The following is a 12,718-nucleotide window of genomic DNA, read 5'->3' on the forward strand; positions in this document are numbered from 1 at the left end:
AATGCTTTTTTTTGTCCAGTGTGTCACCCAAGTAGCAGATGGGGTCATAGTCTGTGTTTCGTTCACAAGAATCTGGCAGTGTTGGTGGGAGGACAGGGAGACAAGCAGCAGCTCAGTAAAGATTCTGTATGGTCACTAGATCCAGGTACAGTCAGATTGTAACCCTTTGCTTGCCTGGGGATGTAGAATAGGTCCTGTGTGTCATTTAATATGTTGTAACAGATTCCTAATGGAAGAGACCTATTTGCCAAATGATGATATTGCAGCTTAAAAGGTCTCTGGTTATTTAATGAAGTGCAGTTAATAGAAAGAAGGGAGAAAAAACACCTGGACTTTGTATTCCAGAGACTTTACCTATTTTTCACTTTATCTTCATTTCATTTGTTTTTGTAGATCAAACTTACTTGCCCATGTATAGACACAATTCATCTGATGTTCCACTGAACTCTACCTTTGATTATATTTTAATTTAGCTCACCTGGCCATGAGACCGACTGTGCTTAAGGTATAATCCTTGGTTGTGTGCCATCAATTAGTTTTCCATTCACAGTTGTTACTTAAAATTGACAGACATTTTTTAAAACGCATGAAGATCTCTCAGATTGATTCAGATGAAATCCTTCCACCACCTGATACAGCTGCCATTACTGAAAGTAGAAGAACCTTGAAATAATGAAGACTTCTCAAAAACAACTCTTCAGAATTTGATCAAGTTTGATTGGAACAAAGCTATTTCAAATGTGTTGATCTGCCATCAAATATGGCCACTTTTTCTAAAAATAGACAAATCTTTAAATGACTTACAAAAATTGTTAAACAGCATTTGACCAAATCTTACAGAAAGAATCTTGGCATGCGGCTCATTGAAATTTGTTCATATGGTGGCCTTATTTAAATACTAAGAGGAAATGAAACCATAACCTTGAAAATTCTAGAAAAATTCAATAAGAAATGCAGGCTGTTTAGATGGTGGGACTTGAAACAGCATCCTTCTAGTCGTATGTCCAGTGCTTTAACCCTTGAGATGCTACAGCTCTCTTGGGTGCTAATCTGAAGGGTGTACAAGTTAGACTCCAATGGCATGGCCTCCAGGTTGTTAAGAACTGATCCAGAAATCCATATTGACTGCACATGTTCACTTCCCATGTAATGACAAGCGAGTATATATTTCAAGGGTAGGTCTATGAACCGTTTTTATTAATTATAGCAAAGTCCTCCATTGTCAGGAGAGATTCAGGGTGTAAAGTGAGTTGTGTAAATGACTCTTCCTTTTCATGCTGTGAAAGTGGTCCAGTACAATGGTTTAGGATATATATATATATATATATATATATATATATATAAAAACAGTACCTCAAATAGTGTAGCAGCCACATGCTCCATGCTTTTCTTATCTCTATGGTTTCAGTGTGTCTGATTTTGCATCCATAAGCTATGTCAACTACCACGTAAGCATTATCAGGCCAAATTGGGCCTCATGTTTTGGTTGTGACTTTGTCATCAGACAAATATCTGCGAATTTTGTGCAATCGTAGTGTTTTTCAGTTGAGGTTTCAGTTATAAAATGATGTAAACTTGTCATATTTTGTAAATAATTTGTGGTTTTAATGTGTACAACTTTGAATACACTTACTATATCTACATAGAGTTTTAGACCAGCTTTTGCAAGACAATATCAAAACGCTTACAGACTTTTCATTGAAGATAGAGCAGATCAAATGAAACAAAATGTTTTGCAAATGGTAACTAAAAACAGAACCTTTTTTATCATCTTTAACTTTTTTTCTTTTTAGAGACCAGAAAGTGGCGATGCCCTGACCTTCGTTCTGAGGGACAAAAATCTGAATACAGGATGGGTCACACTGCAACTTTTGATCCAATGGTTCGCTGTATCTACATGTATGGTGGATCAAAAAACAAAAAATGGTTCCACGATGTTCATATGCTGGACATTGATGAATGGAAATGGCAGCCAGTAAAGGTACAGAATCCATAGTGCATTAACAATACTGCACTCTCACTGATGTGGGGTGTTGTTGAATGCTATTAAGGGATGTTATGTAGGAGTAATTCTTGCGCTGGTTTTGCTACACTTACTGTGTGAGCTGATATTATGCAGTCATTATTGGCACACCATAATTCAAGACTGACTGTGTTTGCCTGAATGAGTACATTCCAGTAGGTGGTAACTTTGTTTTCTAAATCGGTTACACTTTTATTTTCTAAATCAGTTACACTTTCTCTCTACAAGACTACAATACATGAAACTTTCCAGTAAGGGTAACTTTATATTTTCTAAATTGGTTATTCTTTCTCTCTGCAAGACTATAATACATGACTGACTTGTGCATGTAATGCTTACAGTATTTGACTGACTTGTACATATAGTGTGAAGTTACTGCCAGTCCCCATTTTTATGTTGGTTACCAATTTTTATAGAGTTTATGGCTGTTGTGAATGATGATCTCAACAATCCATTAAACCATGCTCCTAATATCGATAAAATAGAACCCCTTCCCCTAACCATGAATGTAAAGACCAAATGAATAACTCTCCTAATGTGTATACAGTAGAACCCCTTCCCCTAACCATGAAAGTAAAGACCAAATGAATAGCTCTTCTTATGTGTATACAGTAGAACCCCTTCCCCTAACCATGAATGTAAAGACCAAATGAATAGCTCTCCTTATGTGTATAAAGTAGAACCCCTTCCTCTAACCATGAATGTAAAGACCAAATGAATAGCTCTCCTTATGTGTATAGAGTAGAACCCCTTCCTCTAACCATGAATGTAAAGACCAAATGAATAACTCTCCTAATGTGTATACAGTAGAACCCCTTCCTCTAACCATGAATGTGAAGACCAAATGAATAGCTCTTCTTGTGTGTATACAGTAGAACCCCTTCCTCTAACCATGAATGTGAAGACCAAATGAATAGCTATCCTTATGTGTATACAGTAGAACCCCTTCCTCTAACCACGAATGTAAAGACCAAATAAATAGCTCTCCTTACGTGTATACAGTAGAACCCCCTTCCTCTTAACCATAAACAGTGCTCCAGATGTGAAAACAATAAAAGAGGTTCCTCAAAACACGAATGTAAAGATCAAATGAACAGCACTCTAATGTGGATATAATAGAACCATGATTGTAAAGATATAATAAACAGCACCCTCAAAGTGGATACAATAGACCCCCATCCTCAAACCATGCATGTTTGTTCCACAACATGCATAAGAGTTATAGGCCCCTTTCTCCCATTGTCTCTTGATTTTGTTTTCCACAGCATTCTTTTACTGGGGCTCCAAGTGGTCAAGTGGTCTAAAACGCTATCCATTACGGATCACTGCCATCTCACCTCTGTCTGCGTGGGTTCGAGTCGAGGATTTGGCTAATGTGGGTACGTGAGAAAGCTCACCAGTAGCTTCTCGTGGGTCAGTGGTTCTTTCTGGGTTCTTCCTCCACCATTAATACTGGCCGCCATGCATAGCCTATCGTGTGCTGAAAAATGGCATTAAGCCCTACAACAACAACAACAGCATTCTTTTACCCAATTTGGACTGCATTTATATATATATATATTACGAGAAGCTGAATTAATTTTTTCCAGCATCAGCGTTATTATTGAGAAGTGATATGCTTTGATAGACTGGCTTACTGACTTATCTTTAGATTTGAAATGCAGTTTGATATTGACGAGACCTTGAAGGAGTTGGATTTCCCATGGCTGGACAAATTTTATAAATGTTGGTTAGCCCCAGGACTTGCCAATTTGAAAATTGAACATGTCTTTGGGAGATTTAAGATTGTCCAAAAGTATGACAAAATAATATCAGAACAGAAGTTGGAAAATTCACTTAAAAGCAGTTGTTTTTGTGTTTTATATTTATTCTACACATAAACCACTTATTGTATTTTTTAAATCTTTTTTTGCATATTAAATACTTAGCTATAATTAAAGTTATCCATTTAATTATTTTCCTGAGAATAACCATCTATAATCTCTCATAATTACTAATAAGTAAACAATACAGGATAAATAACTCTTGAATTGATGTTTCATTACATCATTCACACTGTTAGAGAAATCTACTTAATCATTAGAGATGCGTACCTTATTTTCAGACATGCAGCATATCACATGATGTCATTACAGATTATCACCTAGTCACTTTGATGACATGCAACATATCACATGATGTCATTACAAATTATCACCTAGTCACTTTGATGACATGCAACATCACATGATGTCATTACAAATTATCACATAGTCACTTTGATGACATGTAACATCACATGATGTCATTACAAATTATCACCTAGTTACTTTGACATGCAACATATCACATGATGTCATTACAAATTATCACCTAGTCACTTTGATGACATGTAACATCACATGATGTCATTACAAATTATCACCTAGTCACTTTGATGACATGCAACATATCACATGATGTCATTACAAATTATCACCTAGTCACTTTGTTGACATGTAACATCACATGATGTCATTACAAATTATCACCTAGTCACTGATGACATGTAACATCACATGATGTCATTACAAATTATCACCTAGTCACTTTGATGACATGCAACATATCACATGATGTCATTACAGATTATCACCTAGTCACTTTGATGACATGCATTAAAATCAGCTCTATAAAGTCAGCATTTTAGAGTTCACAACCATAGTTATGGCTTCTGCTCAACATTGCAAGTTTTCTATCTTTCCTTTCCACTCTATAGGTTTAGAGCCTTTCTATCTTTCCTTTCCTCTTTATTGGTTTAAAGCTTTTCTATCTTTCCTTTTCACTCTATTGGTTTAGAGCCTTTCTATCTTTCCTTTTCACTCTATTGGTTTAGAGCCTTTCTATCTTTCCTTTTCACTCTATTGGTTTAGAGCCTTTCTATCTTTCCTTTTCACTCTATTGGTTTAGAGCCTTTCTATCTTTCCTTTTCACTCTATTGGTTTAGAGCCTTTCTATCTTTCCTTTTCACTCTATAGGTTTAAAGCCTTTTGAGATTGATTGATGAAACTTTGTGTACATGTGTGTTGTGAAGCACCTAGGCAGTGCTATCTTTGGGGGTCAAGGCTCTGACTTGATATTTAATTTTCTTTCAGATTTTTGTGTTCACTTGGGTTTTTTTTTTTTAGAGTCAGATTAACTTCATGCAGCATGGTTTCCATCAAGAACAGGTGTGTGGTTTACCTCATGCGGGTCTTAGACATCAATATCAGTGTTATATATTGCGTTTTTCCATTCCACTAAACAACTGTAGAGTCAACTGAGTTCAAGGGATGAGCCTTTGGATAATTTAAAATCATTACAAGATGGTGTCGCATACCACATCGGGAGTCCTACACTCAAGGTCACAAGTCAGTTCTTTAAATGTTCAGTTGGTCATGCTGTCTAACTGTAGTGTCAATTGATGAAGCTTGGCACACTTGTCTGTTGTCACTATATGTTTATCATTGCATGTTTGGGGTCATTCAAGATTACAGGTCAGTTATTTCAAGGTTTCTCTTGTTTCTGTGTATTTTTTAATAAGGACAGTTGTATTTGGTAAAGGGATGAATCATGGTATGGTTAAGTATTCTCATTTTGGTGGCATTTTATGTATAACATTCTTTGTTTTCAACGGCAGGGTCACATATATTTTTGTAACCTCTTTTATGCACTGTTTAAAAATTCTCTTTGAGAGAGGGCATTGAACCTTGGTTTACTTGTCATGTCTACCCAGTAATTTTGTATCTTTTTAAATAAAAAAAGCTTTCATGACAACCAATTTTGAACATTATAAATGATGACCACTTGTAACAGAGTCACATTAATGGGTCCCGTAAACAGTATTATAATGGTTGGTACTACACACAGATGTTACTTAGAGTGATGCTTTTGTATGTATGGATAGTAGAAAGTGAAGTTAACATTATTTGCAACAAGAATGTCTGTCAGTTGTTTAAATGTTTAAAAGTAAAATTGTCAGATCGAATAGTTTGGTGGAAGAATGAAATATGATTATCATTGCTCCTGTGTCATTTAATATTTTTAATTGCATGAAATCTAAAATTATTAGTTTTAACACACCAGGTATCAGGGAAGGCCCCAACTCGAGCCTACCACACTGCCACCTTGTACCGCCATGAATTGTGGATATTTGGTGGAGTGTATCCACGTCCAGATCCACAGCCCGATGGATGTAGTAATGAAATCCACATTTTCAGTCCAGTGATGGAGAGCTGGTATGATCCAATCATTAAAGGAGAGAAGCCGACCCCTAGATCAGGGTAATGCATCGCTCATTATTTGCATCTGATTATATTCTCGTGTCAGCATTAGTGGACAGTGAGACACTGGCATCACTCTGATATCATTATCATCATCAGTAACTTTAAGATTTTTTTAAAAATTGGAATTCATTTTATGTTGTACACATATTTCATAGCTTGGTTTGCAGGATCAACAGTGTTCTGCAGAAAAAGTGGATGGTCCTTCAATGCTTATGGCCTAGTGACCATTCCCTATAACCAGACATAGTTTGTATTACTAATAGTAGTAACAAATTTTGAATATCTACTGACCTTTTACATACAATTTGTGTGTCTTGGATTTGAATAGATGATTATACATGATGGTTGTTACATTTCTAAGATATTGTTCTGGTGAATACTTGAAGCAATAGGTGAAAATCTTCTTTAAAAGGAAATCAATAATTACTCAGATAATGTTCAGATGTTAATATATTCTATGACATAAAGAAAAGAAATTAATAAAATATTATAAATATTATTCAGAACATGATGCTTACAGCAGTAAACTTGACAGTGAATAGCAATTTCTCATAATCTTAGCTGTGTATGATAATGTTTTCTAGTGTGAAACACCAGTTGAGATTATCTTTCATAATCTTAACTGTGTATGATAATGTTTTCTAGTGTGAAACACCAGTTGAGATTATCATTCATAATCTTAACTGTGCATGATAATGTTTTCTAGTGTGAAACACCAGTTGATTTTCTTTCATGATCTTAACTGTGCATGATAATGTTTTCTAGTGTGAAACACCAGTTGAGATTATCTTTCACAATCTTAACTGTGTATGATAATGTTTTCTAGTGTGAAACACCATTTGAGATTATCTTTCACAATCTTAACTATTTTCTAGTGTGAAACACCAGTTGAGATTATCGTTCACTGTCTTAACTGTGTATGATAATGTTTTCTAGTGTGAAACACCAGTTGAGATTATGTTTCACAGTCTTAGCTGTGTATGATAATGTTTTCTAGTGTGAAACACCAGTTGAGATTATCTTTCACAATCTTAATTGTGCATGATAACGTTTTCTAGTGTGAAATACCAGTTGAGATTATCTTTCACAATCTTAGCTGTGCATGATAACGTTTTCTAGTGTGAAACACCAGTTGAGATTTTCTTTCATAATCTTAACTGTGTATGATAATGTTTTCTATTGTGAAACACCAGTTGAGATTATCTTTCGTAATCTTTAACTGTGCATGATAATGTTTTCTATTGTGAAACACCAGTTGAGATTATCTTTCACAATCTTAACTATTTTCTAGTGTGAAACACCAGCTAAGATTATCTTTCAGTCTTAGCTGTGTATGATAATGTTTTCTAGTGTGAAACACCAGTTGAGATTATCTTTCACAATCTTAACTGTGCATGATAATGTTTTCTAGTGTGAAATACCAGTTGAGATTATCTTTCACAATCTTAGCTGTGTATGATACTGTTTTCTTTGTGTAAAACACCAGTTGAGATTATCTTTCACAATCTTAACTGTGTATGATAATGTTTTCTAGTGTGTAACACCAGTTGAGATTATCTTTCATAATCTTACCTGTGCATGATAATGTTTTCTAGTGTGAAACACCAGTTGAGATTATCTTTCACAATCTTAACTGTGCATGATAATGTTTTCTAGTGTGAAACACCAGTTGAGATTATCTTTCAGAATCTTAACCGTGCATGATAATGTTTTCTATTGTGAAACACCAGTTGAGATTATCTTTCATAATCTTATCTGTGTATGATAATGTTTTCTATTGTGAAACACCATTTGAGATTATCTTTCATAATCTTTAACTGTGCATGATAATGTTTTCTAGTGTGAAACACCAGTTGAGATTATCTTTCACAATCTTAACTGTGCATGATAATGTTTTCTAGTGTGAAATACCAGTTGAGATTATCTTTCACAATCTTAGCTGTGTATGATGTTTTCTAGTGTGAAACACCAGTTGAGATTATCTTTCACGATCTTAACTGTGTATGATAATGTTTTCTAGTGTGAAACACCAGTTGAGATTATCTTTCATAATCTTAACTGTGCATGATGTTTTCTAGTGTGAAACACCAGTTGAGATTATCTTTCATAATCTTAACTGTGCATGATAATGTTTTCTAGTGTGAAACACCAGTTGATTTTCTTTTATAATCTTAACTGTGCATGATAATGTTTTCTAGTGTGAAACACCAGTTGAGATTATCTTTCATAATCTTACCTGTGCATGATAATGTTTTCTAGTGTGAAACACCAGTTGAGATTATCATTCATAATCTTAACTGTGCATGATAATGTTTTCTAGTGTGAAACACCAGTTGAGATTATCTTTCACAATCTTAGCTGTGCATGATAATGTTTTCTAGTGTGAAATACCAGTTGAGATTATCTTTCACAATCTTAGCTGTGTATGATAATGTTTTCTAGTGTGAAACACCAGTTGAGATTATCTTTCACAATCTTAACTGTGCATGATAATGTTTTCTAGTGTGAAACACCAGTTGAGATTATCTTTCAGAATCTTAACCGTGCATGATAATGTTTTCTATTGTGAAACACCAGTTGAGATTATCTTTCATAATCTTATCTGTGTATGATAATGTTTTCTATTGTGAAACACCATTTGAGATTATCTTTCATAATCTTTAACTGTGCATGATAATGTTTTCTAGTGTGAAACACCAGTTGAGATTATCTTTCACAATCTTAACTGTGCATGATAATGTTTTCTAGTGTGAAACACCAGTTGAGATTATCTTTCACAATCTTAACTATTTTCTAGTGTGAAACACCAGTTGAGATTATCTTTCAGTCTTAACTGTGTATGATAATGTTTTCTAGTGTGAAACACCAGTTGAGATTATCTTTCAGTCTTAACTGTGCATGATAATGTTTTCTAGTGTGAAACACCAGTTGAGATTATCTTTCACAATCTTAACTGTGCATGATAATATTTTCTAGTGTGAAACACCAGTTGAGATTATCATTCATTACCTTCTACTGCAATCATAGTACACATCATTACTTCAGCATTCTTTGACAGTAATTAAAGGCAGCCATATAATTGCACTACATTTGCATCTTTAAAAAGGTTCTCAAACAGAACAGTTAAGAACATGATCTTTAAAAATATGGCTCATTGATTGCATTAGTAAGCAAAGACTGCAGATATTAAAACGGGAGTTGTGTGCTTTTATTTGAACAACAAAAAATTGTTAATTATTATTAAGTTTTACTTAAATATGTAATTGAAGTGCTTTACATTAATTAGCTAACGGTAAAATTGGCGTTATGGCATATGTATATGGACCACCAAAACCCTCAGGAATCATTCAGTGATCTGCAAAACTCATCAGTGTTTGAGTGGTCTGCAGAAAAAATAGTTTCAGAATCATTGTACTAAAACATGCACAGTTTATAATTTATTTCCTTCTTACAAGATGTTTTGCACTGATAGCTTAACCACAGGTACACATTATGTGATTGGTTCCAGATCAAAAAGTCATTATTGTAATTGTTATTTTGTTTTCTCACTATTCTTCTGTAGTCATCAACAGTGTTAGGGTCCTTTTTTGAAGTTAATGAAAGTTGTTTGTCTTCTGAATCAGCTAGTGTATTCATTTTTAAAACTTGTTTATAATATTGCTCAATGCCTAAAGTTTATACCCTGGTGTGCAAGGATTTCCTGTCTTGTAAACAGGAAGGTGCATTGCCATAACATTATTCACCTGTTTGTACCTTAACTTAAACTGCCCGTCACTTGTTCCAGTACAGTTTTGGGCCCACTGTATTCAAAGCATAGAAAGTCTGAATGTAGTTTGAACTTTAATGTTTGTACAGATAAATCATGTCAATCTCTTCCTTACAGACACTCAGCAACACTAATCAAGGACCAGTTAGTGGTGTTTGGAGGATGGGATGCTCCTTACTGCTACAATGACGTACACATTCTAGACATGAGTGAGTACATTTTGGTTATTGACCTTTGTTTTGCTGAAGTTTTATGAACAAGCTAACACTATTGACAGACAAGTAGCAGACATCAATATGATGAGTGTACTGGTTCATACAATTTTGTATTCAGCTTAACTAAGATATATAATTCTTTTAGTACACATTTAAGGGCACAATTTTTAAATGAACAGTACTGATGCCATTTCAGCTGTATTACACTACAAAATAAAGAGATTACAACATTATGTACAAGTCGGTGATGATAGCTGAATCTTAGTATACTTATATCTTGTCATTACGAAATGTGTTGCATTTCGTGTTTGAGACCTTAAATTTCAGGTCAGGGTTTTAGGTCAACATTTTAAGCATTCTGTTTCTGCTTAATAAAATAAAAATAATATTCAGGTATGTACCATGGTACATTTGTGCTTCTTGGTTTGATGGCATTTCATGCCCTAGTCAAGGTTTTATCTTCAAGGTCAAGGTCATTGTTTATTTTTTCTTCTGCCATTTTTCAGTTTTTTTTTTTCCTTTCTTAAATGCCCTTTTTTGGGATAGGATTATGAAACTCTTGTACATTCCATGTCTTTCCAGTAATCTTATAGCTGTGGTTTAAGCATCATAGTTAGATTTCCTATCTTGTAAACTTGTGTGAGCTTAGAATGGAATGAGAGGGACAAAAAAATCACTGAATGTGCTTGCTATTTGAATATTTGAAAAACAGCTTTGTTATCAACTTCATCTTTTCTAAAAAGTTGCATGTAGCATTGCAGCACCCTTCCTTCCATGGTCCTTGGATTTAAAATTTTATTCTTTGTTAGTCAGCCTTTTAGTCCATGAAAAAACACTAAATTTTAAAACTTAACCTGGAAGTTTTATGTAAATGAAATATGCATTATACACAGTTGATACTCAAAAGGTGAGAATGAATTCAAACAGTCTTGATTCTTCATAATGTATATTGAAATCTCCTTCAATACATGGTTCATTTCTTTATACTGATCCTCTTTGTAGGTATTGTTGAATGGTCAAAACCAGATGTGAAAGGAACACCACCAGCACCAAGGAGGTATGTACAGGATTGATTGCTTGCTTGATTTTTGTTGTTCTCACAGGCAAAAAATAGGACCAGCTCCAAAATGTAAATGGGGCCCTGGTTAAAATAGGACCAAATCCAAATGTAAATGGGGCCCCGGTTAAAATAGGACCAAATCCAAATGTAAATGGGGCCCTGGCTAATATAGCACCATCTCCAAATGTAAATGGGGCCTCATTTAATATAGGACCATCTCCAAATGTAAATGGGGCCCCAGTTAAAATAGGACCAAATCCAAATGTAAATGGGGCCCTGTTTAATATAGGACCATCTCCAAATGTAAATGGGGCCCTGGTTAAAATAGGACCAAATCCAAATGTAAATGGGGCCTTGGTTAAAATAGGACCAAATCCAAATGTAAATGGGGCCCTGTTTAATATAGGACCATCTCCAAATGTAAATGGGGCCCCGGTTAAAATAGGACCAAATCCAAATGTAAATGGGGCCCTGGTTAAAATAGGACCAAATCCAAATGTAAATGGGGCCCCGGTTAAAATAGGACCAAATCCAAATGTAAATGAGGCCCTGGCTAATATAGCACCATCTCCAAATGTAAATGGGGCCTCATTTAATATAGGACCATCTCCAAATGTAAATGGGGCCCCAGTTAAAATAGGACCAAATCCAAATGTAAATGGGGCCCTGTTTAATATAGGACCATCTCCAAATGTAAATGGGGCCCCGGTTAAAATAGGACCAAATCCAAATGTAAATGGGGCCCTGGTTAAAATAGGACCAAATCCAAATGTAAATGGGGCCCTGTTTAATATAGGACCATCTCCAAATGTAAATGGGGCCCCAGTTAAAATAGGACCAAATCCAAATGTAAAGGGGCCCTGTTTAATATAGGACCATCTCCAAATGTAAATGGGGCCCCGGTTAAAATAGGACCAAATCCAAATGTAAATGGGGCCCTGGTTAAAATAGGACCAAATCCAAATGTAAATGGGGCCCTGTTTAATATAGGACCATCTCCAAATGTAAATGGGGCCCCAGTTAAAATAGGACCAAATCCAAATGTAAATGGGGCCCTGGTTAAAATAGGACCAAATCCAAATGTAAATGGGGCCCTGTTTAATATAGGACCAAATGTAAATGGGGCCCCAGTTAAAATTCATAATATTTCTAAATCAAGTTGAACAGCTTATTGCAGCAATTTTCTCTAGCAAATTTTATTTAAAATAAAGGATTTATTTTTAAGACATTTAATTGAAGGATATGTGCTTATTACTAATAACTGATGACATTGTGCATTTTATTATCAAGCTCTGTTGTTATTTTGTTAAATTCATCCTATATTCAGAAATCCCATCCTTTTTTTTTTAGACAAATGAAATGACAAATTTC

The 12,718-nt window shown here is 34.8% G+C and overlaps 1 protein-coding gene across 1 annotated transcript in view; it reads left to right on the plus strand.

Annotated features, from left to right (window-relative positions):
* Window positions 1-12,718, plus strand: part of LOC149808449 (uncharacterized) — a 40,059-nt gene that overhangs the window by 17,169 nt on the left and 10,172 nt on the right. Inside the window, exons 5-9 of the mRNA XM_089977379.1 lie at window positions 20-145; window positions 1,794-1,981; window positions 6,107-6,303; window positions 10,190-10,281; window positions 11,290-11,344. Coding sequence (XP_089833505.1) covers window positions 20-145; window positions 1,794-1,981; window positions 6,107-6,303; window positions 10,190-10,281; window positions 11,290-11,344 — 658 coding nt within the window. The remainder of the gene's footprint in view (window positions 1-19; window positions 146-1,793; window positions 1,982-6,106; window positions 6,304-10,189; window positions 10,282-11,289; window positions 11,345-12,718) is intronic.

Source organism: Sinohyriopsis cumingii, chromosome 1, assembly GCF_028554795.1.
Source record: "Sinohyriopsis cumingii isolate HCF-2022 chromosome 1, ASM2855479v2, whole genome shotgun sequence".
Lineage (NCBI taxonomy): Eukaryota > Metazoa > Mollusca > Bivalvia > Unionida > Unionidae > Sinohyriopsis > Sinohyriopsis cumingii.